The sequence below is a fragment of the Tamandua tetradactyla genome, chromosome 20, assembly GCF_023851605.1.
Source record: "Tamandua tetradactyla isolate mTamTet1 chromosome 20, mTamTet1.pri, whole genome shotgun sequence".
In the NCBI taxonomy this organism is placed as follows: Eukaryota; Metazoa; Chordata; class Mammalia; order Pilosa; family Myrmecophagidae; genus Tamandua; species Tamandua tetradactyla.
In genome coordinates this window covers 751440-777613 of record NC_135346.1, presented here as the reverse complement: position 1 = coordinate 777613, position 26174 = coordinate 751440, and the positions used below count along the sequence as shown (strand labels likewise).

The window sequence follows — 26174 nt, the reverse complement described above, 5'->3', positions numbered from 1 at the left end:
CTTGAGACCCACGATACGAATACTGGGGTTCTCACTGCTACTGCATTAGTCAGTTTCTGGGTCTTTTATTTTTTCCCCAAAGATAAAATACATCAGCCACTTATCATTATACTTACAAATCAACTTCTGGGCTGTAGGTTTTTGCTTAACCTTAATGATTTTACATCAGGCTTTCCCTTCCATTTTGTCAGAAATCTCAGATCTCAAAGACACTGACATAATCACCTATTTAACTTGTCACAGAAAACACAGCAAATAGCCTCAGTACCGCAGGGTGACCAACAAGAAAGTTTAAGATTATTTTTGCAATTATGTTCTTTGAGATTACCCTCCACCACAGAGATACAGAGTTAAATTGTCATATTTCCAAGTCCTTTGGAGTAGTTCCTCTCTGCTAGTTATGCCATCTGCTGGAAAGAAATAGGTTTGTTTTATTAATTTTAATGTAAATGTTCAAATTGCTTTTTAAATTTATTGGTCTTTTATAATAATGTAAAATATTTACATGTTTACAAAGTTAAACTGACAAAATAAGATATATTTGAAGAAGCCTACCTTTTCCTCCACTCTGTTCACTCTGTCTCCCATAGGGAGCCATTTTGAAAGTTAACCCTATCGTTTCTTACACACAAATACACACACACGGCCTTCAAATGGGCTCCTTGGGGACAGATTCTGAGACAGAGATTTGGGCACAGAAATTTTATTGGGGATCACAGAACAACCCATTAAATGTGTAACTGAGGCACTAACATGGAGATGTTGGGGAGCCACCCTCCCAGACAGCATCTGTCTTCAATCAGCAACCATTATATAGTGCTTTGGGGCGATTAAGGAGCCAGGATTGGTCAGAGGGAGGAACTGAACTGTGATGCAATCATTAAAGGCTTCCGATAATCGCTGGGGGGCTGTAGTGTGGTTGACTCTTCAGATCTGTGCCCCTTTGAGGCAAGGAAGCCAGGCCTTTATATCTTCATCAACTGACCATGAAGATGGGGCCTGCCCCTGGACTAGGAGTGTGACCTTGGGCAAGGTGGATTTCTTAGGCTGATGGAAATGTCCAGTAAATAGCTCAGCTGAATGCTGTCAGCTGCCAACACTCCCAAGAACTTGGGAATGAGTGCCTCACCCTGAAGGGACAATCCGGGCAGAAGCTCCAATCCCAGTACAGTCCAGCCCTCACACCGCTTGGTTCCATTCCCTTCATACAAAAACTCCTCCAGGATTCTGGTCAGCTTCTCTTCTGGAGAAGTCCACAGGCGGACGGTGAGCCGTTGCAGCTAGCCTTAGGCTTGGTCTTGGTTTGCCAGACTACTGTGACAAACCCCAATCAGAGGGTGGGCTTCAGCAATGGAAATTTATATTGGTTCACGGTTTTGAGGCTAGGAGAAGTCCAAAACTGAGGCATCCACAAGGCAATGCTTCCTCCCCCCAGCCCGTGACACTCTGGTGCTGGGCCGCAGTGGTCCTTGAGGTTCCCTGGCTTGGGTCCCTGCCTCCCCTCACAGGGCGATGGCCTCTTCCTTCTCCTCTGGGCTCCATTGACTTCTAACTTCTGGCTCCTCCTTGTGGCATTTCCTATGTCTGAATTTCTTCTGCTTACAAAAGTCTCCCATAATCCAGATTAAGGCTCACCCTTACTCATTTGAGCCACACCTTAACTAAAATAAGTCCTCAAGAGGTCCTGTGTACAATGGGTCCGCACACACAAGGATGTGAATGAAGATTCGCCCAACCATGGGCTTTCGAAGACCTTGTGGTCTCTCTCTTCCAGTGAGGCACCAGCTCAGTAGCACCATGAGCACCACCAATCCCATAGTCTCCTCCATCGTGTAAGTCACCTGAGTGATTCACTAAAGCATTTTAATCTTTGTGCATTAATTGGGGGACTGTTACCAGATGCTGCGAAGTCCCTGGATGTCTAACGTTGGGGGATGTTGGCCCAGGGTTGTGGGGTGAGGTTAGTCAGGATCCGTGTCCCTGCTACTTTCTTCACCACACTTAGTGACTCGTCGCTTTATTGTTTCTAATGTCCAGCCCCAGAGTCTTCCACAGAGATTCATAACCCTCAAGCATCCTGGGCCAACCTGCTGACCACGGGATTTAAATGTCATTTATTTATTTATTTTTAGGACAAGTAGATAAGAAATTAAGTACACATGCAGAGAAAATGAGCATATGAACACTCTCACGAGTAAAGAAAGATGCAGGGCAAGAGGCGTAGGTAATGTGGCATCATTTGTTTTTATAGATTAGCTTTACTTAACGCCCCCCTTCCTTGTTTTGGGCTCTTTTTTCTACCCTCCTGTGCTGGTTTGAATCTATTATGTACCCCCAGGAATGTCATGTCTTTTAATCCTCATTCAATATTGCTGGGTTGGATCTTTTTTATTGTTTCCAATTGTGGGTGGGTCTTTTTGATTACATGGTTTCCATGGAGATGTGTCCCCACCCATTCATGGAAGTTGCTTACTGGAGCTCTTTAAGAGGGAATCATTTCGGAGAAAATTTTAGAGCCAGTAGAGCCCACACAGCCAGAGATCTTTGGAGACGAAGAAAGAAAATGCCCCTGAGGAGATGTGTGAAACAACAGAAGCTTCAGAGCCCCCAGAGAGAGAAGATGTAGATGCTTGGAGAACAAAAACTTCAGAGAACAGAGACACAGATGTTTGGAGGTGCTTGGAGCACAACAGCCATTGCCATGAGATGTTAAGCCAGAACCTGGAGCGAGTCAAGGGAAGTGAAGAGATGGAAGCCAGCCCTGGAGAAGTAAAGTGAGGAACCCCCACAGGAGCAGAGGCTGAAAGCAACAGAGCCCAGGAGGAAGGGACCAGCAGATGCCAGCCATGTGACTGTCCTGCTGACAGAGGGGCTCCTGACCCATCAGCCTTCCTTAAATTAAGGTAACCTCTTGTTGGTGCCTTAATTTGGGCACTTTCACCTCCTTAGAACTGTAAACCTATAACTTATTAAGTTCCCTTTTTAAAAGCTGTTCCATTTCTGGTATACTGCATTTCGGGCAGCTTGCACACCCAGGGCGGTGCCTGATGGTAGACAGTCCATTTGGGCTGGTCTGTTGGTTTCAGTCTCTTCTGTGGATGACTCAGTCAGTTGGGGGTTGTTTGGATTTTGATGGGTCAGCTACTGCTGGGCATTGCCCATAAGTGGGCAGCCCCTGAGCAAGGTGTCTGTGCTAGACACAGGCCTGCTGACCTTGACTCACCATCCTTGTTCAAGGTTTCCCCTCTCCCCTCTCCCTGTTCCAGCCAGCTTCAAATACCCCCTCAGAGTTCTCGCCCCTTATTCTTAAAGGGTGATGAGCGATGAGGGTCTGCCTTCTGCAGCTGCTTCCTGCTTGCCGGGCACAGAGCTCCCTGATATCTTATTTAAGTGAGGGGAGGGGTCCGGAGGAGCGGGTGGAAGGGCTGAAATGCAATAGGAATTATCTGGATTTGGGTGGCCTCTCCCTGTTCCAGTTTGCCCACAAACTCATCAAAATTGCCCTGATTAAAAAAAAATCCCTGAATATCCTTGTCAAAATTGGAACAGAAAGGCCAGACCCATGATTTATGTGAAACAGGTGAAAATAGACTCGGTTGAAGCACAGCCTGTGGCTCAACATGACAGGGAGAAGCTCTTCCCGGGAAACAGAGCAGAGCTCTGCTCTTCCTTGAGTTGTAACTTATCAGTCGCTTAGGGGTTTTCAGGGAAGTCTTCCCTGAAAAGGACAGCGATGCCAGGGCTCTAAAGGTCCTTCCCGTGAGCCCCTCTAAACAGAAGGTGTGAAGGCCCCACTGTGCTGGTTTAAGTCTGCCACGCCCCCCAGGAGAGCCATGTGCTTGTAACCCGAATCCAATCCTGGGGGCCAGACCTAGGTAGGACTCTAGATTAGGTGGTTTCCATGGAAACGTGACCCACCCATTCAAGGTGGGTCTTAACCCTTCACTGGGATTCTCTGTGAGTGAATAAAAGGCAGAGACTTTTGTAGGGAGCCACTAAAACCAGAATCGAGGCGAGAAACACCCACAGAAGCTCAGAGATGTTTTGGAGAGAAGGACCCGCAGACATCACCACGTGTCTTTCCCTGTGACAGAGGAACCCTGGATGCCAGGAGCCTTCCCTAAGAGAAGGTCTCTTCCTCTTGCTGCCTTAATTTGGACACTTCCATGGTCTTTGAACTGCAAATCTGTAGCTTGATAAATCCGCACTGACAAAGCCACCCGGACTGCTGAGCTGCATTCCGGCAGCTTCGCAAGCCCAAGTGGCCACTGAGTCCTGAAAACGAAACCATCAAGAAAGCAGCAACCTCACTGGTGCCCCTGTGACCCTCAATCCTGCCACAATCTGGAGAAGAAATCTAAGTCCAGGAGTGAAAAACAAAGACTTTCAAATGTTAGCAGCTAATGGCTGTTTGGAGAGTTTCTTGCCAGTTTCAAGGGTTAGAAAACTCCCAGAGCACAGCAGGAAAAAAAGCAAAGAAAAAGACAACTTCCCAACTTAGCTTTCAAATTTAGCCTCACTCTGGTTCCAGCCCAGTTGCCAAGACACCAGGCCCCGGCCCCCGGGACAACTCCACACCAGGCCCCCGGCCCCCGGGACAACTCCACACCAGGCCCCCGGCCCCCGGGACACCTCCACACCAGGCCCGCGCCCCAACCCCCTGGCCCCCAGGCCTCTTCAGAAACTGGGTGGAGGTTGAAAGAACACCAGTTCCAAAGCTGCTTTTCCACCAGGTTTATCGAACTGGGGCAGGGAGGGAAGGGGTGGGGATGCCCACAGTCGGCAGCACCTCGTCCTCCAGCCTGACCTCAACCAAAGAATGTCAGAGCCCCCTGGAAAGAGATGCCAAGCTGAGTGCGGCGCCACTGCAGCCCTGGGGAGAGCTGAGGTGAGGACCTGGGCGCCCAAGGGAGGCCCCGATGCCCCCTCGGGTTGGGATGAGACGAAGCCAGGACAAGACGTGGGGGGCACCTAGGCTGGCCAGTGGGCAGCCCCCGCTGTGAGGGGTAGCCCACACTTCATCCCCCTTTGCCCTCCATGGCCAGCCCCAAGCTCAGCTGGGTCAAGCCTGCTGTGTTACCGGGCCCCTCCCTGCAGGAGGATGGTGGGGGATGGGGGGCAGTGCCCATGGGGTGGGGCGTGTTACCAGTAGGGTCTTCAAGATGCCCATGGCCTCGGGGCCCAGCTCAGCCACACACTTCCTGGACCCCTCCGCCAGCTGGTTCACCGGGACGCCCAGGCTGGCCAGAAGGAACTTCAGGGGGCTGCAGGGGCGGAGGATGGGGTTGGCCGCAGCCCCCGCCACGGAGTCCATGGCCTCCACGGGCCCCGCCACGGCGTGGGGCACAGGGGCGAGGGCAGCCGGGGGCTTGGGTGCCGAGTTCACGAAGAAGGCGGAGGCTGCAAACACAGGCAGGGGAGAGTCACCAGGCTGCAGGGGAGGGGTTGGAGGGCAAGCAGGTCCAGGATGGACAGAGCTCTGGCGAGAAGAGAGACAGGTGTGCAGGGGCAGGCTGCTGTGCAAGGGGAGGCCGGCGTGCAAGGGGAGGCTGGCATGTGGGGTAGGCTGGTGTGCAAGGGGAAGCTGTCGTGCAAGGGGAGGATGGTGTGCACAGAAGGATGGGGAGGGGAGAGGCCCGCAGGGGCAGCCCCCTGGCCGCAGTCGGTGCTCACCTGGCCCCCTGGGGAGGGCGGCACCGAGCAGCAGGAGGGCAGCAGCGAGGTTCATGGCCAGGAGGGATTCAGGGCGCCTGGGTATCCCGAAAGCTCCTGAGGGCGGCGGGCTTCCTATATACCCGTCCTGGCCCCCGGGCTGCAGCGTCTCTCCCTGAGCAGTGCACTGTTTGCTCTGCTGAGTGTGGAGCCCCGGCCAACTTCCTCCTTGCCGGGCCTGGGAAGCCTGTGCCCGACCCCACCCGGGTCTCGGGTCTCTCCCTCTTCCTCTTGGCAGGTCCCAGGAGGTCCCAAGCCCACCTGCCAGGGCTTCCCGCTCGCGGCACCGGGGCCGCTGGCAGTGCCTCCCACCCTTGGCCCTGGCCTGGGAGATGGTGGCATCTTTAAACCACTCTGGATGCCGGTGGAAGGTCCTGGGATGCCCAGAGCGTCTCTGAGCCTTCGCGCTACCCAGGGCCTGGCAGGGTGAAGCTGCTGGAAGGCAGCATCCCAGCGTACGCTGGCTTTCACTAAGGGGATGCTTTAGGTCACAAGCCACACTTCTGAGGCCATGGAAATGTCCACAAGAGGGGTGAGGAAGGACCAGTGGCGTCTGGGCTCCTGGCCCCTGGGGGGGGGCGCGGGGTGCTGCCGGCTGGCCCTGCTGTCCCGGGCTGCTTCAGACCCGCTCCCTCCGTGCCCGTGGACCCTTCTGGCTTCTTTCTTCAATCTTCTGTCTTTTCTCCAAAATGTCTCTCTTTTAAAGGACTTCAGTAAGTGGATTATCACCCATCTCAAATTGGGTGGGTCACATCTCCATGGAAACCACCTGAGCGAAAGGTCCCTCCTGGCAGGTCTGCCCCTGAGACTGGGTTAGAAGATCAAGGCTTTCCTGGGGTGCACCCCAGATGCCAGCCAGTGCCCCCGAGGAGTCCCCTGGGTTGACCTTCCTCGGTGTGGAAGCCCGTCTCAACCTTCGGGCTCCGGCCTCCAGGGGCCGCCCGGGCGGTAGCTGTCACCGCGGGTGTTCAGCCATGTGTGCCGTGTGCCTCCCCCACCACCTGCTCGTGGTCCTGACGGATAACGAGCACATCCGCATGGCTTTTTGTCAAGTCCTGTACTTTTTCTTTCCTATTTTGTTCAGGGGGTTTTGCTTTCTAAACACTGAGAAAGTTTTAGTGTGCTGCCGGTGCGGCAGAAGTTGTTTCAGGAGACAACACATCTTCCACTGTGACAGCTCAGCAAGGCCTGCTGCTCCCACTTTTAAACCAAGGAGCAGTTCTCCTTTCTCTCCCCTTCCCCGCGGTGGACCCTCCTCCCCTCTCAGGTTTTCTAGGGCTGAGCCCCGACGGGGGTCTCAGCAGGGAGCACCTCCTGGGAGGACTGCCTCTGCCTGGAGAGGAAGCTCTTGGCCGAGAAGTGGCAACTGGGAATTGCGTAGTGTTTTCTAGAGGTGTGGGGTGGGGTGGGCTGGGGAGGGTGCTGGTGCCGGAGTCTTGTTGTCCCTTTGAGACTTGGGGGCCGGGAGTCTCAGGACAGCGGGCTCATTCTAGGCCTGGGGGGGGGAGGAGCTGACGCCATGCCTGGTGGCTAGAGCTCACCTACCTGCTGGAGGACCTGACTCCACTCGGGACCGCTCAGTTTCTGGGCACAGGGGATCTGCTCGTCGAAGCTGAGCCAAACAGGAAGCCAGAAGAGGGCTGAGGAATGAACGGAGTGGGGACTCAATGCTTTGTTTTATTTTGTTTTTTTAATAAAAATTTGGTTGCAGGAACAAACCCACTGCCCCCCACCCCCTGCTACGTGGACATGACACCCAGGGGTGTGAATTTCCCTGGCAATGTGGGACAGAAATCCTGGGATGAGCTGGGACCCGGCATGATGGGACTGAGAAAACCTTCTAGACCAAAAGGGGGAGAGAGAAATGAGGGAAAATAAAGTTTCAGTGACTGAGAGATTTCAAACAGAGTCGAGAGGTTATCCTGGAGGTTATTCTTACACATTACATAGATATCCTTTTTAATTTATGGTGTATTGGAGAGGCTGGAGGGAAGCACCTGAACGGCTGAGCTGTGTTCAGTAGCCTGGATTCCTGAAGACGACTGTATAATGATAGAGCCTTTTCAGTGTGACTGTGAGTGTGAAAACCTTGTGTCTGATGCTCCTTTTATCCAGGGTATGGACAGATGAGTAAAAATGTAAGGCCAAAAAAACTAATAATAGGGGACAGAGTGGTTTGGGATGTTTTGGGTGTTGTTTTTTATTTCTATTTTTTTTGGAATAATGAAAATGTCATAAAATTGGTTGTGGTGTTGAATGTACAGCTGTGTGATGATCCTGTGAGCCACTGATTGTGTGCTTTGGGTGATTATGTGGTATATGAATACATCTCAGTAGAATTGCATTAAAACAATTTGGTCACAGGAATTTGCTGGCAGGACTGAATTTGCATTGTTTGGACACTGCAGGTTTTTGACGGTGTCCACTTGGGGGGCTGCGTAACAAAGGGCTGCAGACTGGGTGCTGGAAAGAGCAGAAATTGCATCTGGCCTCGCCATGCAGGCTGGACGTCGGAAGCCGCGGGCGGGGCAGGCCGCCGGGCCGCTGAGGGCTGGTATGGCACAGGTCTCCCCGCCCGAGGCGGCCGAGCTCTGCAGGGCCTGCTCTGAACAAGGCCACCCCGAGGGCTGGGTGTAGCGGCCAAGCCAGGCGCTGGCGGCCAGGCTCCCGACCGCATGGCCACGGGGTGCCTCCCGCTCGGCCCTGGCTGGGGGACAGGGCCACAGGTGCACGGCCGCGGAGCCGACTCGGTTCTAGGCCATTGCGCGGGGTCTCCACGGCGCAAAGAACCGCCATCGCGTCCTGTCTGAGTTGCCCAGCCCCACCCCTGGCCGTTACACAGCGTTTCCAGAGGGAGGAAAAGGTAGACTGAGCCCCCGGCAGGGGTGGGGCACTAAGCCTCTCTGCATCTCCCCTGCCCGCTCCCTTCCCAGCTCAAGGCCAGCTCCACGGCCCTGTCAGCAGGCAGCTCCCACACGGGGCAGGCCCACCTTCTCACGTCTTCCGTCCAGCTGGTCTTCTTTGACCCTCAGCTCCTTTTCTTCGGGTGTTGGGGCTGGAAGAAGCCCCTCAAACTTGTGACCCTGGGGGACCCCTGCCCTGGGGAGCCCCTGCCCTGGGGAGCTCTTTCATGACCAAACCCCCCTCCCTCCACTTCACGTCTTTCAAAACTTTAGTTGACATACTCGGTCATCGTCTGCTCCCAGTTCCTTTGTCCTTGTGGGTTTAGAACATTGAAGGACTTAGTATTAAATTAACTCCATTCTTAGCAGGAGGGTAAGGGAAAGGCGCACGCCAAATCTGCCACACTCAACAGGAAGTCACAAGATTCAAAGGAGAAAAGGGCTCCGCTTTCTTACCACCTGGTTTTCTGCTCACTGAGCAGACCTGCACTGCTACTTTTGTGGGGCCCAATCTTGCTTTTGTGGGCATTTTCCTCTATAAAAAGTAGCAAAAATTACACCTTATGACTGCGTCAGCATAAAGACAAATAAAATCCAGGCTGGGCTCAATGTTATATGTTCATTACAATTCTACCATTTTTTTCTTCTGGCTGGGGAGAAATTTGAATGAAACCTTGCTGTGTGCCCTAAACATGTCAGTCAGGGCTTTTAGGGCAGCAGAACCGACAGGAGAGGTCTATAAAATATGAGATTTTTAGAGATGGGGATGCACGAGCCCAAATCCCGATGGGCTGTGATAAATTCCCCAGGAGAGGCCAGCTGACTGAAGCAGAGACAAAAGTTCTCTCTCCTGACTGCTGAAGTTCTCCCTTAAAAGTCTTCAACTGATTGGATTAAATGTCTCACTGCTGAGGACAGTCCTTTTAGTTGACTGTAGATGAAATCAGCTGTAGATGTAATCAACTGACTGCTGATTTAAGTCCATAAAATGTCCTGGCAGTCCCAGGCCAGTGCTTGGTTGACCCGACAACTGGGCACCACCACCTGGCCACGCTGGCACCTGAGCCTGTCACGCGGCCACAGGCCGTGCAGAGAAGCCCTGAGAGAAACGGGGCGCCCTAGCGCATTGTCACAGAAGACATGGTCCCAGCTACGACGCCACTGTCCCAGCGGATGCAGGGCAGTGTCTCCTTTCTGAACTGGGGTTAGGGCTGGCCTTGGCTCCACCGGGCTGAACTCCAGGTGAGGGCAGCCCACATGCCCTCTAGGGGCTCCAGGGGACAATCTGTTCCTGCCTCTTCCGCTTCCAGGGGCTGCCGGTGTTCCGTGGCTCATGGCCGCATCCCTCCAGTCTCCTTCCGTCATCGCACGGCCTTCTTTTCTCTTCTGTGTCTCCCTCCTCCTCCTGTGACTGCGTTCGGGGTCCCTGGACAGTCCAGGACCACCTCCTCACCCGGACATCTGTAACTCCATCACATCTGCAGAGTCCCTTTGGCCCGGTGAACTAGCACTCAGCGTCCAGCACAGACGTGGAGGGCGGGGGGCGTTGGTGTCGTTACTCGGCCCACAACACCCTCCAAGCTCCGCCTCTCGCTGCCTGGCACCCTCTGTAGAGGGCATGGTCAGTGGCAGTGTTTGCAGGGCAGGCCTTAGAGCCAACACAAATGCTCACACCTCAGCCACTCCTCCATGGGCGGGAAGTGCAGGAGGGAAAATAGGCCCTTGATGACCCCAAGGAGGGGCCAGACACCGAGTGTGGGCCCCTGGAAGGGCCCCTGGCCCCATGCAGACCTCGTGTTGGCGCTCAGCCAGGGCCGGCCGCCAGGGCGTCCATCACGGCCCTTTAGTTCCACATCCATCCCTGGATCACGCCCCAGGCAGTGTCCTGGGGCTGCAAGGACAGTGGGCCCTTCCCATCAAGGTGTTGGTCACCTGGACCAGCCGGACTCCGTGCACTGGCCTCTTCGAGGTGTCCCAGCCCTGCCTCCCCTCTGGGTCTGCAGAGATCAGCGTAGGCCCAGCGTTGGCCTGCTGGGGCTGCCTGGGGCCGCATTTTGTTCCTTCTCCTGGTCTGTGGGGATCTCCCCATCCCTGGCCACCTCCTGGGCCTGCCTGCTCCTCTCAGGTCCCACCGCTGTGGCCAATGCATCCCAGGTCCACGGTGAGCTGGGTGTGGTGTGGATGGAGCTTACTGCGGAGGCGGTCCTTACACCTCTTCTCCCTCCCGCCTGCTCACACCAGAGTCTCCCTTTCTGAGACTTCAACCCAGGAGCCCTCACGGATACCCTAACTAACTAATAAACAACTCAGCAAACCGGAGCTGACTGTGGACACCGTGGCTCGGTACGGGGCTGGCTGTGGGGGCAGCCACTGCCGTCAGAGCTGCCCCCGGGTGACCCTCACGCCCACCGTCCTCTTTATCTATGACGCCTCCTAGCTTTCAGTGCCCGGAACACTGCGCTGGGTCACCACGTCGTGAGTTTGGGGTGCACGCTACGCTGGTGCTCTGGGGGTGCTGACCTTTGTTTGAGTGCCCGGGCCCATGGCTCTGCCTCTAATGCTGGGACGGGGGTGGGGGGCACCTTCCTTACTGCCCAGGCTCCCGCGGGCCTGCCCGACGGCCAGGTGGGGTGGAGGGACAGCCCAGACTGGGGGGCGGTCAGTCAGCACCCTGCTCCTTCCCACCTCCTGTGCCCACGGGGGCTCCGGCCAGCAGGGCCCTGTCCAGCACCTCCACGATGGCCACGGGCCGGGCCTCTTCCCCCTGTCTCCAAGGCCCCAGTGGGCTCTGCTCGAGATGAGGGCGCTGTGACAGGGTGTGGGGCTCTCCCTTGACCTCACGGGTTTTGAAGAGAAATGGATGAGTTCAGGGAGGCCAGGCCATGGGGATGCGGCCAGAGCAGGAGGCAGGCGGGCTCTCAAGGCTTCCCGGTGGGGCAATGTCCCTCCAGAGAGCCCACGGCACACCCACTTCCTCCTTCCTCCGGCTCAGCCCCTGGCCCGGGCATGTCCGGGCGTCCGTCCAGCGTCTCTCCACACATTTGTGGGGACCAGCACTGATCTGGTCCCGAGACACCTCCCCCCACCCCGCTTTCCTGGCCCCGCTCTTGTTCCCCCACAATCCATTCTTCTCAGAGCAGAGAAACCTTCCTAAAAATGTAAGTCAGACCACATCACCCCTGCTCCAACCTCCTGAACCCCTCTAGCCTTATAAATAAAAAATGAGCTCCTACTATGGCCTGCCAGGCCCTGCCTGATTGACCTGCCTCGAGCTGAACTTCCCCTCACCCGCCCGATTCCTGGGTGACCGCCCAGCCTCAGGGCCTTTGCACGGTCTTTGAGAGCCTATGGGCTCCGCTCCCCCATGGAGCAGGGTCTCCTGCCTGTGGGCGTCGGGGAAGAAACCTTCGTGGGCTCAGAGCCGTGGGTGGATGGGGGGTGCGAGGGGCAAGACACCACCAACGGCCTCAGGGGATGCGTGGTGTGCCCTTGACCCAAAAGGGGGTGATGACACGCCTCTCTGGCAGGACCAAATAGGAATGTGGAGCCAGGAAGCCGGGAGAGAGCCTCAGAGGAGACGGGAGAGGCAGGAGGGGCCGCAGGGCTCCTGTGGGCTGGACACCCCCTGGACTCAGTGCTGCTCCAGAGCTGGGCTAGGGCCTGGGGGCTGGGCTGGGGCCTGGGGGCGGGGCTGGGGCCTGGGGGTGGGGCTGGGGTCTGGGGCCTGGGGGTGGGGCTGGGGTCTGGGGGCGGGTCTGGGGCCTGGGGGTGGGGCTGGGGCCTGGGGGCGGGGCTAGGACCTGAGAAGCCGGCCCTGCTGTACAGCCAGGCCGCTGGTCAAAACCATCGGCTATTGTAAAGCTAATACGTCCCTCCAGGGGTCATTTCAGCCTGTGCTTTGGGGACCCAGCCTGCCAGCAGGACGGTGGCCTCCAGCTGCTGACCCCCGGGGGAGGGGCATGTGTGCTGGGTCCAGGGGGCCAGCACTGAGCAAGGGCATGGCCTGAGTTCCTGCAGATCTTCGCGGCGCCTCTCTGGCCTCTGTTCCCTGGTCTGTAGATGGGGCGGCGGCAGGCGCCCCCTCCAGCGGTCCAGGCCACACGGGGGGCGGGGGGCAGGGGCGCGTCCGGCTCTGGGAAGGGCAGCAGGTGCCTGGAGACTTTGTGGCTAACACAGGTGTCCTGAGAGTGGTCTGTAGGCAGCCGGGGCCCTAAGTCCCCACGTGGAAACAAAAGCCAGCAGCCCGGGTGCACCCTACAGCCGCCCCCCCCCCCCCCGCCAAGGGGCTCAGCCACACGGAGAGACCCTCGCCTTCCTGGAGAAGAAGTCGGGGCCCTTGGGGGTGGGAGGCCCGGGGGCAATGAGCACACAGCCCAGCTTCCACGGCCAGCTCAGCAGCGCCCACTGTAACTCAAGGACTGGCATCACATTTATTATTATTTTCTGTTAAATACGGTTTGGGTCTTTCCAGGGAACATGTGTTTACAGGGCGTGCTGCTGCTGCTCTCCAGTGCGGCTGCTGCCAGGAGGAGCGGGTGGGAGTGGACAGTCTCTGCCGTCCAGGGGTGGCCCAAGGCCTGCAGGCCCGACCAGCGGGAGGGGAGGGAGACCCCTGGGACGCGCGTCCCCATCGCCAGGCGCTCGACCCCTCCTAAGGCACGCTGCACTCCCAGAGGAGGGGCAATCTGCAAGCGCTGGTGGGTGGGATGGGGGTCCCGGGCCAGGGGTGGGGGTGAGGGTGGGGAATCTGAACCAGGGGGTGTGGTGGGGGGTGGGGGTGACACTGGAAAGTGGGGTGCCTTGACGCAGACAAGGGAAAGCCCGAGCCAGGGCCAGGGCAGGGCGCAGGCGTGGGCAGCACCTTCTCGGCCGACCCCTGGCATCCCCTCTAGGACCCCCAGGCCTCAGACTGACCCGGCGGCAGCCCCAGGCCGCCCCCCGCCCCGCCCCCGTCCCCTCACAGGGCAGCCGGCACCTCTCGGCTGGTTGGATTCGGGGCCCGGGTGGGGGGTCCTCTCTGCTCCGACAGCTTCCTTCACATCAACATTTCAAAAGTAAAATCTTCACAGCAGTGAAAATAGTCTCTGAACTTCTAATGATAAAAACATCTCTGGGTGGGTTGAATATTCTCAGCGCTCGGGATAAAGGACGCCGTTTTCCTCTTTCCAGAGTTCGTCGTGCGCACGTGGCTCAGTTCAGCCCCGACGACAGCTGCTGGGTTCTGAGGGGAGCCCCCAACTCCTGAGCACCGCTGAGATGGGAAGCGACACCCACTCTCCAGCTTTTGGGAGGCGGCTTTGAGGGGGGCGAGGCCAAGACTAAAGTCAAGGGTCTTTACTCAACCGCCGTGTGACCTCGCGGGGACGGGGGGCCCTGCCGCCGCCCTGGCCTGGCCCCCCTGGGTGAATGGCCATGGAGCCCTGGGCAGCTGAGCTAAATGGAGTGGGAATCTTGGGGGCAGAAGGGGACAAGGGCCTGGCTGGGAGGAGTTCGGGGGGCCCCTGAGCAAGTCACCAGCTCTTCCCAGCTGGGGGGCTGTAGTGAGAGGAGAGGCCACTCCTCCAGCCCCAGCTCACCCTCCACGTGCCCCCCCATCCCCAGCCACAGGCTCCGCGGGGGGGGGTCACCGCCGCCAGCTTAGTGGCCGCCGTCTGCGAGGAAGGGTGAGGAGGCAGGGGGGGCGCGGCAGCCCTCCCTGCACGGCCCCAGGAGCTCCCCATACTCGCTGTTGTAAAACACCTGGCCTCCTCGGGTCCCCTGGTCTGGCCTCCGCTGCACTCCTTGGGGGTCGGGCTGCATCCCGGCTGCATCTGCACTCCACCCAGGCCCTTTACAGCTGCCAAGACAGGGGAGAAGGTGTTAGAGGGAGGAGAGGGGCGCCCGGCCCCCGGCAGTGTCTGCCTGGTCACCAGACAGAACCTGAGCAGATGCCCCAGCACTCACGCCAGGGGTAACACTCCTGGCTCGGCTCCAAAGAACATCGCGGAAGGGGCTCCTGGGTCCGGCAGATGCCCCCACCCCCAGCGCTGCCCTCTCCACCCCAAGTCCACCTCTCCCTCGCTCTTGCCTCTCCAGAGTCCAGTCTTCAGAGAGACCCTTCCATAGATCATGAGTCTCCTAATGACAGACCCTTTCCTGGGCTCTCGCTTACTCGGAGTTTCTCTGAAAACACTGCTTTCCTCTTGTATATGCTATCGAAACGCAGGATGCCATTCAAACTCTTTATTTTCTCTATAGGTGACTTGGTGAATTTTCGCTTGGATTCCCGAAGTGATTATCCTTAAAGTCTGACCTTCCACTATGGAGTGTCTCAGAATTTACTGTTCTGGGCCATTTTCCCAGGTGCCTGGTGGGTCCTTCCAATTTGTAGACTCAGCCCTCTTTTATTTAGGAGAATTATCTTGGAGTCTGAGTTTAAAATTAGTTCTAACTACTGTTTGGATTTTCTCTTTAGAGACTCCACGCTTACACATGTTGGACCTTTGAGCTCATCTTCTGTGTCTGTCAGTTTCTTCCTCTCTTTACCTCTTTATTTATTTCCCGTCCTTTTTCTCAAGTCTCTTCATCTCTGCTGTCTGCTTCTCCTTCTGAGCGAGGCCACATCTATTGCCAATCAGATACGCTGATCTCCATTTTTCAGATTTGTCTTTCACTTCGATTTCTTTCCTCAATTTGGTCAGTTCCCATTTTGTATCTAACTAGTGTTTGTCCATTTCTATACTGAAGTTTCAGATTTCTAAATTTGTAGCTCATGGGGCAGTTGTTTGTTTAATTACTTATCTAATCCATTTTGGAGTGTTTAATACTGTTTTCCTCTGCTTTCTTTTAAGAGTGTTTAAATCTTCTGAAAAGTTTTTACTCTAATTTTTAGTTTTCTTTTTGTAAACCTTTATGTGGCTAGTGGCCATTTCCCGGGCCAGGAGGGCAGGTCATCTACCGAGGGGCAGGGTCTGGGCGGCATCCCGGCTTTCTCTCTTCAAGTGGGCTGTACCAGACTCACACGTCTGAGGTCACTGCCAGCTCCCTTAACTTCCAAAGGGCTGGTCAGTGCAGCCCAGGAGTGGGAATGTTAGTTCCTGGTGGCGTGAATGCACAGCAACGGACAGCAGGAGACAGGACCGCGCACGGAGGGTCCACTCCTTCCGCCTCTCCCCTGCAAACCCCTCCACAGGCTCCCACACCCTGGGCCCACGTGCAGAGCTTTCCACATGTGCCGGGACCTGCGCCCACTTCGCGGCTCCTTGCAAGGCAAGTGCAATTCCCGCATGTACGTGAGCATCTGTCCTCTGAATTCTTGATGCAATCTTGCTTCGAAGCGTTCATCTTTAGCAACTAACCAGTTGGGCAGCTTCTTTCTCAACTGCAAGCAACTCCTTGCTGCTTGCGGCACGCTCAGGAGCCTTCACAGGCCTGCCCGGCGCCCTGACCTTCCCCAGGCCCCCGCAGCCTGCCCCGTCCAGGGCCACCGCCTGCCGTGTGTGCAGGCAGCAGTCAGGCATGCTGGAGCGTGCTGCGGCAGGGGCGGGGGGATGAGGGTCTCCGCTGGGTCTGCTCCCCCTGCGGGTCTGGCTTATCGTGGGGAGATGCGAATCTAAGTGGGTCCCTCCCTTCTGCTCAATTACTTTTTTTGAGAAGTTAAATAGAGTTCAGTAAAGGAACCAGGATCTTTTGCGCTGTCGGTACAACTAGCATCAATGTCTCTGAAACCAAGTTACTAATACAGGCGACCTGATGGAAGCGATTAATAAAAGGAGACCAAGGTGCACGGTGCAGAGGCTGTGGCTTCTCTCTTCTCTGCACGCGCCCTTGACCGCCAAGCTAAGGCTGTGGCTTCGGAGGAGGGTGTGGAAAGGACTTGGGTAACTGGTTCATCTGGAAAGCCCCGGAACTCGCCCCACAAGAGGTGGTGAGACAGCAACTGTCCTCAAGTCAAGCAAGTAAAATACCTGCCGTTTGGGCAAAAATTTCAGTGACAACGTCCGATATGGTTTCAAAACTGAACAGATGTGCCGATCTGCTCTGGCAATGTATTTCCCGGTGACTCCAGACGTGGCTCCTCACCGAGACCCTGAGGTGAAAGGTGCCAGTGAAGGGTCTGAATAGAATTGCTTCTTGAAGAAAGTGGAAAAGAGCGTGGTTTCATGCACTGCTGCCGCACACATCGTCTGCACAGGTGTGTACAAGGGAATTAATAGAGTGGCTCTGTCAGGTGCATAACTAATTACTGTGTGCATATACATTTTCAAGTTGGCCCACACTTTTTATTTTTTGGCATCTTCTCCTTGGACAAATGGAGGTCGCTCTTTCGACAGGTGCCCACACTGACTCATCTGTCATGTGCTATTAAAACACGATTCAGTCAGCTCCAGGAGATGGCCTGGCTCCTAAAGCCTTTGGAACTGGTGCTGGGACTCAAGGGGTGGGTGGCTTTCCCGGCTGGTGGGGGTGTGTGTGTGGCGGATTGCAAAGATGGGGAGTCTGAAGGTCCGACAACAGATAGGGGTGAGCGCCTGAGCCTGTAAAGGGGGGGGGGTTGGGGACCAGCATGCACAGGAGCTGCCAGGTCAGGACGGGACCTCTGAGTCTCAGCGCAGTTTCCCTTGAAACACAGAGAAAGGTGTATGATGGTTCGGCTCATGCATCAACCTGGCCAGGTGATGGTGTCCAGTCAGCTGGTCAACCAAGCACTGGCCGGTTATTGCGAGGCCATTTCATGGCCTTGCATCATCAGTAAGTTGACGGCATCTACAGGTGACTAGATCTACAATCAATTGAGCAGATTGCCTTCAGCAAGGAGAGACGCTTCATGCCATCAGTTGAAGGCTTTAAGAGCAGAAGTGATGGTTTCAGCAGAAGAGAGAATTTTCACCTCTGTTCCAGGTGGCTAGCTTCCCTGGGGCACCTGCTGACCAGCCCACCGCCTGCCCTACGAGATTTGGACTCATGCATCCCATAGTTGCAAGACACTTCCAGAAAATCTCACAGACATCTCTAGTTCTGTTTCCTTAAAGAACCTGACCAATCACAATAACAAAGAGCCATGAAAGGGTTCAAGTAGGAGAGAGATGGCATGCCCTGGCTCAGCACCCCGTGCCCGGCTCCTGAAGCCCTTACCTGAACCCGCCTGCTTCTCTCTGCCTGTTTTCTATCCGCTCCAACTCCTCTGAGGCCAGCACCATGCCGCTGTCTGTCTGGCTGTCCTGTGCACAGAGAGTGAGCCCAGGGCTCAGGGTCCCACTGGCTGACCCCCCAGGAGTGTGCACTGCCGCCCCTCTCAACACTGCTGTCTGAAAACCCCCTTCCCCTCAGGACAGAGCTGTAAACTGGGCATCGGGTCCATCCTCCCTGGGCCAGCAGGTGAGAGGACAAACGAGGTCCTTGGGGGGTGGGAGGAGGTGGGGGCAGTGCCTGGGGGTGGGAGGAGGTGGCAAAGCTGAGCCGCTCCATGCTGGGGGACACACACACTGGCCACGCTGGGCTCAGGGTAAGTAGGAGCCCTAAGAGAAAGGAGGAAAAGATTCGAAAGAATCAGATAGTTCCTGGCTGAAACGCAGTGACTATCACCGAGAAACACCCCCGCTTTAGTGGGCTCTGCTGCCGCTGGGCGGTGGGCTGGGTTGCCTTTTCTTCTGAACGGCCCCAGAGGGACAGCGATGGCGCGTCTGGCCCTACGGATGGGAACTCAGGCCCCTCTGCTGCCTCTGCCACCTCGCCCTGTGGGGCGCAGCCCTGCGGCTGGAAGTGCTCGTGAGAGAGGGACATGCAGAGGGAGGGAGAGCCGCGCCCGGGGCAGCGGGACGGAGAGGGGCCAGCGTGGGCAGACGCGCCTGGGACCCAGAATGGCAGCCAGTCCGGAGGCTGAGGCTTGGGGGAAAGTGTCGCTGGACGCGCCTTGACGCGGGCACCCCGGCCCCCTGCCTCAGACCGGCCGGAATACTGTCCAGGGCCGCGGGCCCCTCGTGTGGAGGGGCCTCCGAGCTGCTTCTGTCCCCAGCAGCCCCACGGCCCCTCCTCCCGCACTCCCTGCGAGCTTACCCCCAAGGCTTTGTAGCTCGTCGGGGTCATGGGGAATTCCTCAAATGCGTTCGTCCTGGAGCAGCCCTGGACTTGAGTCCCCCTGGACAGGCACCCAGGGAAGGACACGCAATTGTAATACCTGCGGGGGGAAGCGGGCAGGGCTGGAAAAGCATCTAGACCCCTCCCAAAAGCTTGCTGTGTCCCTGCCTTTGCCCCTGCTCCCCGCAGGACTCCGTGTCTGAGCCTGGGCCGCAGCGCCGGCCCCCAGGGTCCCTCAGTCCCCAGGCCCCTGGCCGCCCAGCCCCCAGTCCCCCAGCCCCCGACACTGCACCAGGCACCCAGCCCCCGGCCCCCTGGCCCCTGACACTGCACCAGGCACCCAGCCCCCAGTCCCCCAGCCCCCGACAATGCACCAGGCACCCAGCCCCTGACACTGCACCAGGCACCCAGCCCCCGGCCCCCCCCAGCTCCCAGTCCCCAGGCCCCTGGCCGCCCAGCCCCCAGTCCCCCAGCCCCCGACACTGCACCAGGCACCCAGCCCCCGGCCCCCTGGCCCCTGACACTGCACCAGGCACCCAGCCCCCAGTCCCCCAGCCCCCAACAATGCACCAGGCACCCAGCCCCTGACACTGCACCAGGCACCCAGCCCCCGGCCCCCCCAGCTCCCAGTCCCCAGGCCCCTGGCCGCCCAGCCCCCGACACTGCACCAGGCACCCAGCCGCCGACCCCAGGCAGCCCGCCCTGGCCGCCACCTCCTCCGTAGCCCGACGGGGCAGGACCTCCCACGTCCACGCCGGGGAGAGTGGCCAGCAGTGCCGGGCGGGGTAGGGAGCTGAGGGACCGGGGTCCTTCATCCCAGGGGGTCTCCGTGAACAAGGCCAGGTGATGCCGGGGACCCAGCCCCCCGCCAGCTGCCTGTGTGTGCACAGGCAAGTGTGAACAGTGTGCCTGAGTGTGTAAGGGAGCGCATGCAGGGAGGAGCCTGGAGAGAACCAGCTCTCTGCGCCCACATTTCCCCATGTCCCGTGACAGCTGGGACGGACGCAGACCCCCGAGCACAAACCGCCCCTCAGGGTGGGACCGTTGTCCCACAAGGCTACTCCTGGGAATGCAGGCCGGTGCCCGCCCTGCCCACGGAGCTCTGGCCAGTGCCCTAGGGACTCGCCCAGGGCCGAACGGGGGATTAGACCAGGGAAGACGCTTCGCCCCAAACTCAGAGCGCTTCGCCGTCCCTCTCTGCGCTGGGATCCAGGCAGAGAGATGGGAGCTCTTTGACCGGGCACGGGGACCAGGCCGGCTGCGAGGGTCAAGCCATTGGCCTTTCCTTGATGGCCGCTGGGGATCAACTCTGCGCCGCCCACGTCGCTGTCCCCTGCCCTGCTCCAGCCCTGCCCGGGGGCTGACCTGGCAGCCAGGCCGGGGGCGCGGGCCTCGGCAGCCAGCGCTGTGGTGGATGCGAGTGAGAAGCTGTCGGCCTCGTCCTCCGGGCGCTGCGAGCCACCAGGGGCCCCGCAGCCCTCCTGCTCCTGCTCCTGCGGGAAGTGGGGGGCCTGCCATCAGACCGGGCACCCCCCCAGCACGACCGGCTCCTTCCCAGGGAAACGGCCCCCACAGCCTTCAGCTTTCACGTGTGCTGCAGGGCATGGGGGCTGCTGGGTGCCTGCTGCATGCCCCGTGAGGAACTCCCACAGCGCTGCCCAGGTGCTGACTGCCCGGTGAGGAGGGCGGGGTAGGGGAGTGGAGGTGGGGGAGGGGGCGCCGCCCCCGCAGCCTCAGCAGCCTTCCGCCCTCACCTCCCACCTGGCTTCTGGACGCAGGACTGGACCCCGGGGTGGCCTGGGCGCCACCCTGTGCTGGCTCCCGGGGAGCCCCAGGACACAGGTTGGGGGGCTCACCTGCTGGGCCCCGTCCTCGAGCAGGTCTCCCAGGATCTCCACCAGCTCCGAGAACGCAGGCCTTGCCTTGGGGTCTCCGGACCAGCAGCTCAGCATGATGCGGCGTCTGCAGGTGCAAGCCGGGTCGAGGGACGCTGTTCCCATCACAGCCCCCACCCCACCCCACGCCCCCACCCCATGCTCCTCCACACTCCCGCGCCCCTCGCCTGTGCCCTCTGTGCACCCAGGGTTGACACCTGCAGCCGTGTCTGCATGACCCTCTGCGACCATCATCCCCCACTCCTGTCCCCTGCCTAAGTGGCTGGGGGGGGACTCACATGGCCGGCGTAGCCAGCTCTGGGGCTCTCATCCGGGCGCCGTGCTTCAGCCGCTGGCAGAACTCCTCGTTGATCTGCACCCCAGGGTACGGGGAAGCCCCTGACGGCGGGAGGGACGATGGCATGGGGTGGGCAGGGGCCGGCCTCCAGCTGCCTCGGCCCTGATGCCCTCCCCCGTCGCTCCCGACCGCTGGACAGCTCCTCCCTGATTCCCTTCCCTCCCCCCAGGACACTTTTTCTAAGCAGCGGCCGCGGAAGGCCTTGGCCAAATGCACTTATGTCCCGAGGCCTGGACTTTCAGGCTGCTCAGGCGATCTCCACCACCTCCTGTTCAGCCTCCCCTGGCCCTCTCTCCCCCCAACTGCTCGGCACCCTGATCATGTCAGCCCCGTGGTCCTGCCCCCACCCCATGCCCTCCGACCCCTCCCCTCAACCCCCCAGCCCCCCATTCAGCCTGCAGTTTTTCAGAGGCCCTGCGGTGCCCTCAGCGGGCACAGCAGTCCATCCTTGTGGTGCTCTCTGCGGCTCGCTACTTAGCGCCACGTCTCCCTGTTGCTGTCCGATGATACTTTCTACTTTTTTACTTTCCACTGCCTTCCCAGCTGGCTGACACCAACATGCGGACTCACTGTCAACCCAAGTGTCCACAGGAGGCCTTGCTGAATGAGCATCCACACCCTGGGATCTCCCCACCCCAAGGGGGCGGGAGCAGGACCCCCAAGTGGTAGACGAGGAAGGGGCTCAGCTGGGGGGGGGGATTCAGAGAGAGAACCAGGTGAGGTGTGGCCCCTTCTTCCCAGGACCTGGGGGGCCGGGCGCCCCACCTTTGCTGGGCCAGGCCGGAGAGGTTGGGGGGCCTCAGTGCCCTGGGAGTCACCTGCGTGCTGCTTGCCCAAAGGTCCATCTCCTGGTACCCCCTGCCTCACTCACCCAGGGAGAAGATCTCCCAGAGCAGCACCCCAAAAGACCAGACGTCGCTCTGTGGGGTGTACACCTTGTCAAAGATGCTCTCGGGCGCCATCCACTTCAGGGGCAGCCGGGCCTGCAGGGGCCGGGGGTGAGGGGAACCGATGAGGCCGGGCACGTGGGCAGCCCCTCAGCCGCAGACCCGCGGGCCACACCCAGCTGTGGCTTCTGACAGCTCTCGCTCCGGCCCCTGCCCTGTCCCCTTTCCTCCCCAGGCCAGTCCCGCCCCCCAGCTGCTCTGGTGCAGGCACTGCCTCCTGCCCCTGCTCTCCTGACTGTCCAGCCCCTCTCTGGACACTCGGGGCACACTCGCACCCCCTCTCCAGCTCCAGACCCCCACTCAGACTCCTGGGGGACGAGGTCCCTGCACGCCTGCCCCCTGCACCCCCTTTTCCTCCGGCAGCCCCACTGTGGTGCACCAACTCCAGCCGCTGGGGCCTCACACTAGAAGCGTGGGGTCACCCTAACCCCCTTCCCTCCTGATGCATCTTCCCAGCCCACCTGCCTCTTCCTCCACCACCCTGAGGAGGCTGTGAGGCACCCCCCACCCCCCACTCTGGACAGGTACTCCTGCCCGTCCCCCCTGGGCGGGGCTGCCACTCACACTGCCCTTGCGGACATAGTCAGGGTCTTTGTAGATGTCCCGGGCAAGGCCGAAGTCACAGATCTTCACCACGTCGCTCTCTGACAGCAAGATGTTCCGGGCAGCCAGGTCTCTGTGGATGCACTGGGAGAGGCAGGGGGCAGTCAGAGCAGCCCCCCACTCCACTCCCAGCGACCGCCATGCCTGCGGCAGGTATGCACCCTCCACCCCCCAGCCTGGGGTGTTCTCAGGAGGCTCACCTTGCGGGAGGCCAGGAACTCCATGCCCCGGGCCACCTGGAAGCTGTAGCAGACCAGGTCTTCCATGGTCAGTGGGCTCAGCCACAGGTCTTCAGCTGCACGAGGGAGGGAACTGGGCTTGGGAGGGGCCCCCTCCAGGACCCCCACCTCCCACAGGAGCTTTGTGCACCCAGTCCTGACTGAGGCATCCCTCCCGGCCTGAGCCCTGAGGCCCCTGGCACTGGCAACCGGCGTGCACCACCCCTGTTCCCCGCAGCCTCCTGTCTCTGGGACTTCCACTCCATCTCCCAGAAAACCACACCACTAGACCTCTGCATGTGCCACCTTAGCTTGGATTGCCTCCTCCCATGCGACCATGATGCTCAAATCAAAGTCTCTTTGAAACTGCATGGAGGTATCTTCCCATCCTAAGGCAGAGCCCATCACCTGCCTGCTATGCGTGCACTCTTTCTGCTCCTGCACCTTGCCCGGCCCTAGCCTGAGGGAAGGCCCCTTCCCAAGTGGCACTAGGTGGTCTCATCTTGGAGTCCCTTGATCTTGAGTTGTTACTGTGCTAACCAGACACCTTGAGCACAGAGAGGCCAGGCTCTTACCCTCTTGGAGGGGAGGGGCCTGCATCTCCCCACCCTTGCCCATCAGGAGCAGAGAGAAGAGCGCCCTGTCACTGTTCCCGGGCCGCATCCTGCGGTCAGCTTTAGCGCCCTCCACCATGGCGCGGATGCGCCTTCGGTGCTCGGGAGACTTCTCCTGCGGCAGCACAAAGCGGGTTTGGAGGAGAATCCCCGCAGCTCACCGCAGGGGCCATTTCCCTTACCGCGCACCCACAGAGCTCCCACCCCCGGGGCGCAGCGCCCACTCACCGCGTAGGGACTGAACGCATCCCGCTTCGCACGCAAGAAGTTGGAAAGGTTGCCATATTTACAGAACTCCACGATCACCATGAGCGGGCCTGGGGCGGGGCAGGGTAGGACTGGCCGCTAGGAAACCCGTGGCTCCCCGCCCACCTGGGCTCCGCCCGTGCCGCTCCCGCCCCGGCCAAGCTTAAGCGCCCTCTCCCGCCGCGCTCGGTACCGGCCGGCTTGGTGCACGCCCCCAGCAGGTTGACCACGTTGAGGTGGTTTCCGATGTGGGTGAGGATCTTGAGCTCGGACATGAGCGCGCGGTGCTCGCTAGCCGTGGCGCCCTCTGTGGGGGACACGAGAGCCTGGCGGTGGCCACCCCACCCCTGCCGCCGTCCTCCCCCTCCGCGAGCTCGCGCTCCGGGCTGGGGCGCAGGGTCCAGGCTCCGACTCCTGCCTGGGCCTGTAGAATCTCGGGCGAGACTCTAGTTCCGAGCCTCAGTTTCCCTTGCGCCCCTCTCACCAGCCCTGCCATCCCCTGCCCTTCTGAGCCCCGCACCTTTCAGCATTTTCACGGCCACGGTGTCACAGCTGCTGTCCTTGCTGATGCCGAAAGCGGAGGCTTCCACCACCTTCCCGAAGGCCCCGTGGCCCAGGACTCGCCCTGCGGGGGTGGGAGCCGGTACCAGGTGAGCTGAACCTTGAGGGCGGCACGGGGGTGGCAGCAGGAGCGACCCCTCCCGAGGGCCAGGAAGGCGGTCTCAGGAGCGGCAGGAAGGTCGGGGGCTTCTCTGCCAAACAGGAAGGCACAGGGGCGCGGGAAGAGAGGCGGGGAGGCCAGGCAGGAAGGCGCCCATCCTCTCCCGGCAGGTGTGAGGGGCCCGCGCTGCTGGGGGCCACAGGAAGTGACCTCAGGGGTCTGGGAACCGGCAGCCCTGGCCGTGGTTCTGGGGGTGCAGCCCGGATGGTCAGGCAGGGGTGGGGGTGGGGCGCCCTGCGGGAGCTCCGAGGAAGGCGGGCTCCGCAGGCGGGGCGGGGCCTCACCCAGGTGCAGCCGCTCGCGGGGGAACTCCCACTGGCTGGCGTCGTAAGGCAAGTGTTCACACTGCTCCTCCAGGGGCACCTCCCCGGGGTCCATGATGATGGACAGGTAGCCCGCCTTGATGTCGGCGGGGACTGGCTGCAGGTGGGGGACAGCTCATGGAGCCCGCTGGCCCTCTCTCTGGGCTCCGTTAAAGGGCGGACAGACAGAAGGCCGCCCGCGCGAGGCTCAGGGCCTGGAGGAGGTCGGAGGCTCTCCCTGCAGACGAGGCTCACGGCGGGCAGGGCTAAGCCCCTTTTTCTCTATCTCAAGGGCGGGCCCGGCCGGGCAGGGTCAGGGGGCGGGGGGCGCTCACCCGCCGCATGTTGCAGAAGATGAGGAGGAGAAGGACCCAGAAGAAAACGGCGATGAGGCCGGTGCCCACCAGAACTAGGACCTCCGTGCTGCCTTTGTCCTCGGAGCCTGAGTGGGCAGAGAGGGGCGGGTAGGGGAGGGGAGGTGCGCGCAGCGGGCGGCCAGGAGGAGGCGCCGAAGGAGGCGGGCGGCGGGCGAGGGGCGCGGGCCGAGGCGGACCTTGCACGGCCACGCTGGCCGAGGAGTTGACACAGCCCTTGGCGTTGCACACGCTGCACAGGTAGCGGCCCGCGTCCTGCTCGCGCACGCGCTGGATGCTCAGCCTCTGGTTCCGCTCACCCAGGTCGATTCCTGCAGCGGGGGTTCGAATTCAGGCGGGGAGGGGGGTGTGCCTGGGCCTTAAGGGCCCCCGGAGCCCACGCTGCGCCAGGCCCAAGGGCCTACCGGACTCTTCCTCCAGCGGCCTCTCGTCTTTGTACCACACGATGCTGGGCACGTGGGCGCCGGCCACCGGGCAGCGCATCTCCAGGGAGTCGCTGACGTTCACCAGGACGTCACTCAAGTTCTGCGCGAGCCGCGGGGCTTCCAGGGCTGGGGGAGGAGACGCGGGGGAGGGGGATGCTCCAGGGGGGCTGATGGGGACGGCAGCGGGCACCCTGCGAAAGGGTCCCTCCAGGTTGGGAAGGGGACCCAAGGGTGGGAGGATTGTAGGACCAGGAGGCGGGGCGCCTCGTGGGCGTGGGGGCGGAGGGCTTGGCAGTTCCGCGGGCCGAGCTCGTGAACGACCCGGATCGAGGCGCGCGCAGACGGCGGTCCCCGCCCCGCCCCGGCCGGCAGCAGGGCCCGCCTCACCCTGCACGGACAGGTACTTCTTGTGGCAGTGCTTGTCGTGGCTTCTCCGGTCCCGCACTTCACACACGTAGTCGCCCTCGTGCTCGGGCGCCACGCGGGGGATGCTGAGGCTGAGCGTGGCGTGGCGCGCCCCGAGCGCCGCCTCTTCCAGGCTGGCTGCCAGCGGCGTGGCGAACAAGTGCAGGTTCTTACAGTCGAGCAGCAGCGGGTTCCCGTGCGCGTCGTGCAGCGCGGACAGATTGAGGCGGTACCAACGCAGCTGCTCGTAGGTGTAGTTGTCGGCGCGACAGCTTAGGCGCACGGCCTGGCCCTCCAGGGGGTCCTCGGGGGGCTCTGATTCGATGCTGAAGCCGTCGGGGATGGCTGCGGGAGGCGGAGAGGGCTGTGGCACTGCGCGCCGCCGGCTCTCGCCTTTCCCGGCGCTGCTTCGCGGG

General features: G+C 60.0%; 1 protein-coding gene across 3 annotated transcripts in view; it reads right to left on the bottom strand.

Moving 5' to 3' along the window:
- Positions 1–12727: 12727 nt before the first annotated feature.
- The window catches only part of FLT4 (fms related receptor tyrosine kinase 4), a 36523-nt gene continuing 23076 nt past the window's right edge, over positions 12728–26174 (bottom strand). For 2 of the 3 annotated variants that reach the window (XM_077138188.1, XM_077138186.1), the window contains 19 exons: positions 25741–26103; positions 25333–25479; positions 25108–25239; positions 24890–24996; positions 24537–24672; positions 24052–24156; positions 23725–23838; positions 23514–23602; positions 23247–23400; positions 22654–22748; positions 22415–22537; positions 21775–21886; positions 20845–20944; positions 20528–20633; positions 20037–20164; positions 18651–18771; positions 17730–17815; positions 14355–14451; positions 12729–13910 (listed from right to left, as the gene is read on the bottom strand). In XM_077138188.1, the coding sequence (XP_076994303.1) occupies positions 13806–13910; positions 14355–14451; positions 17730–17815; positions 18651–18771; positions 20037–20164; positions 20528–20633; positions 20845–20944; positions 21775–21886; positions 22415–22537; positions 22654–22748; positions 23247–23400; positions 23514–23602; positions 23725–23838; positions 24052–24156; positions 24537–24672; positions 24890–24996; positions 25108–25239; positions 25333–25479; positions 25741–26103 (2420 nt within the window). In that variant the 3' untranslated portion in view covers positions 12729–13805. Of the gene's footprint in view, positions 14452–17729; positions 17816–18650; positions 18772–20036; positions 20165–20527; positions 20634–20844; positions 20945–21774; positions 21887–22414; positions 22538–22653; positions 22749–23246; positions 23401–23513; positions 23603–23724; positions 23839–24051; positions 24157–24536; positions 24673–24889; positions 24997–25107; positions 25240–25332; positions 25480–25740; positions 26104–26174 lie in introns of all 3 variants that reach the window. The other variant, XM_077138187.1, reaches the window with a different exon arrangement.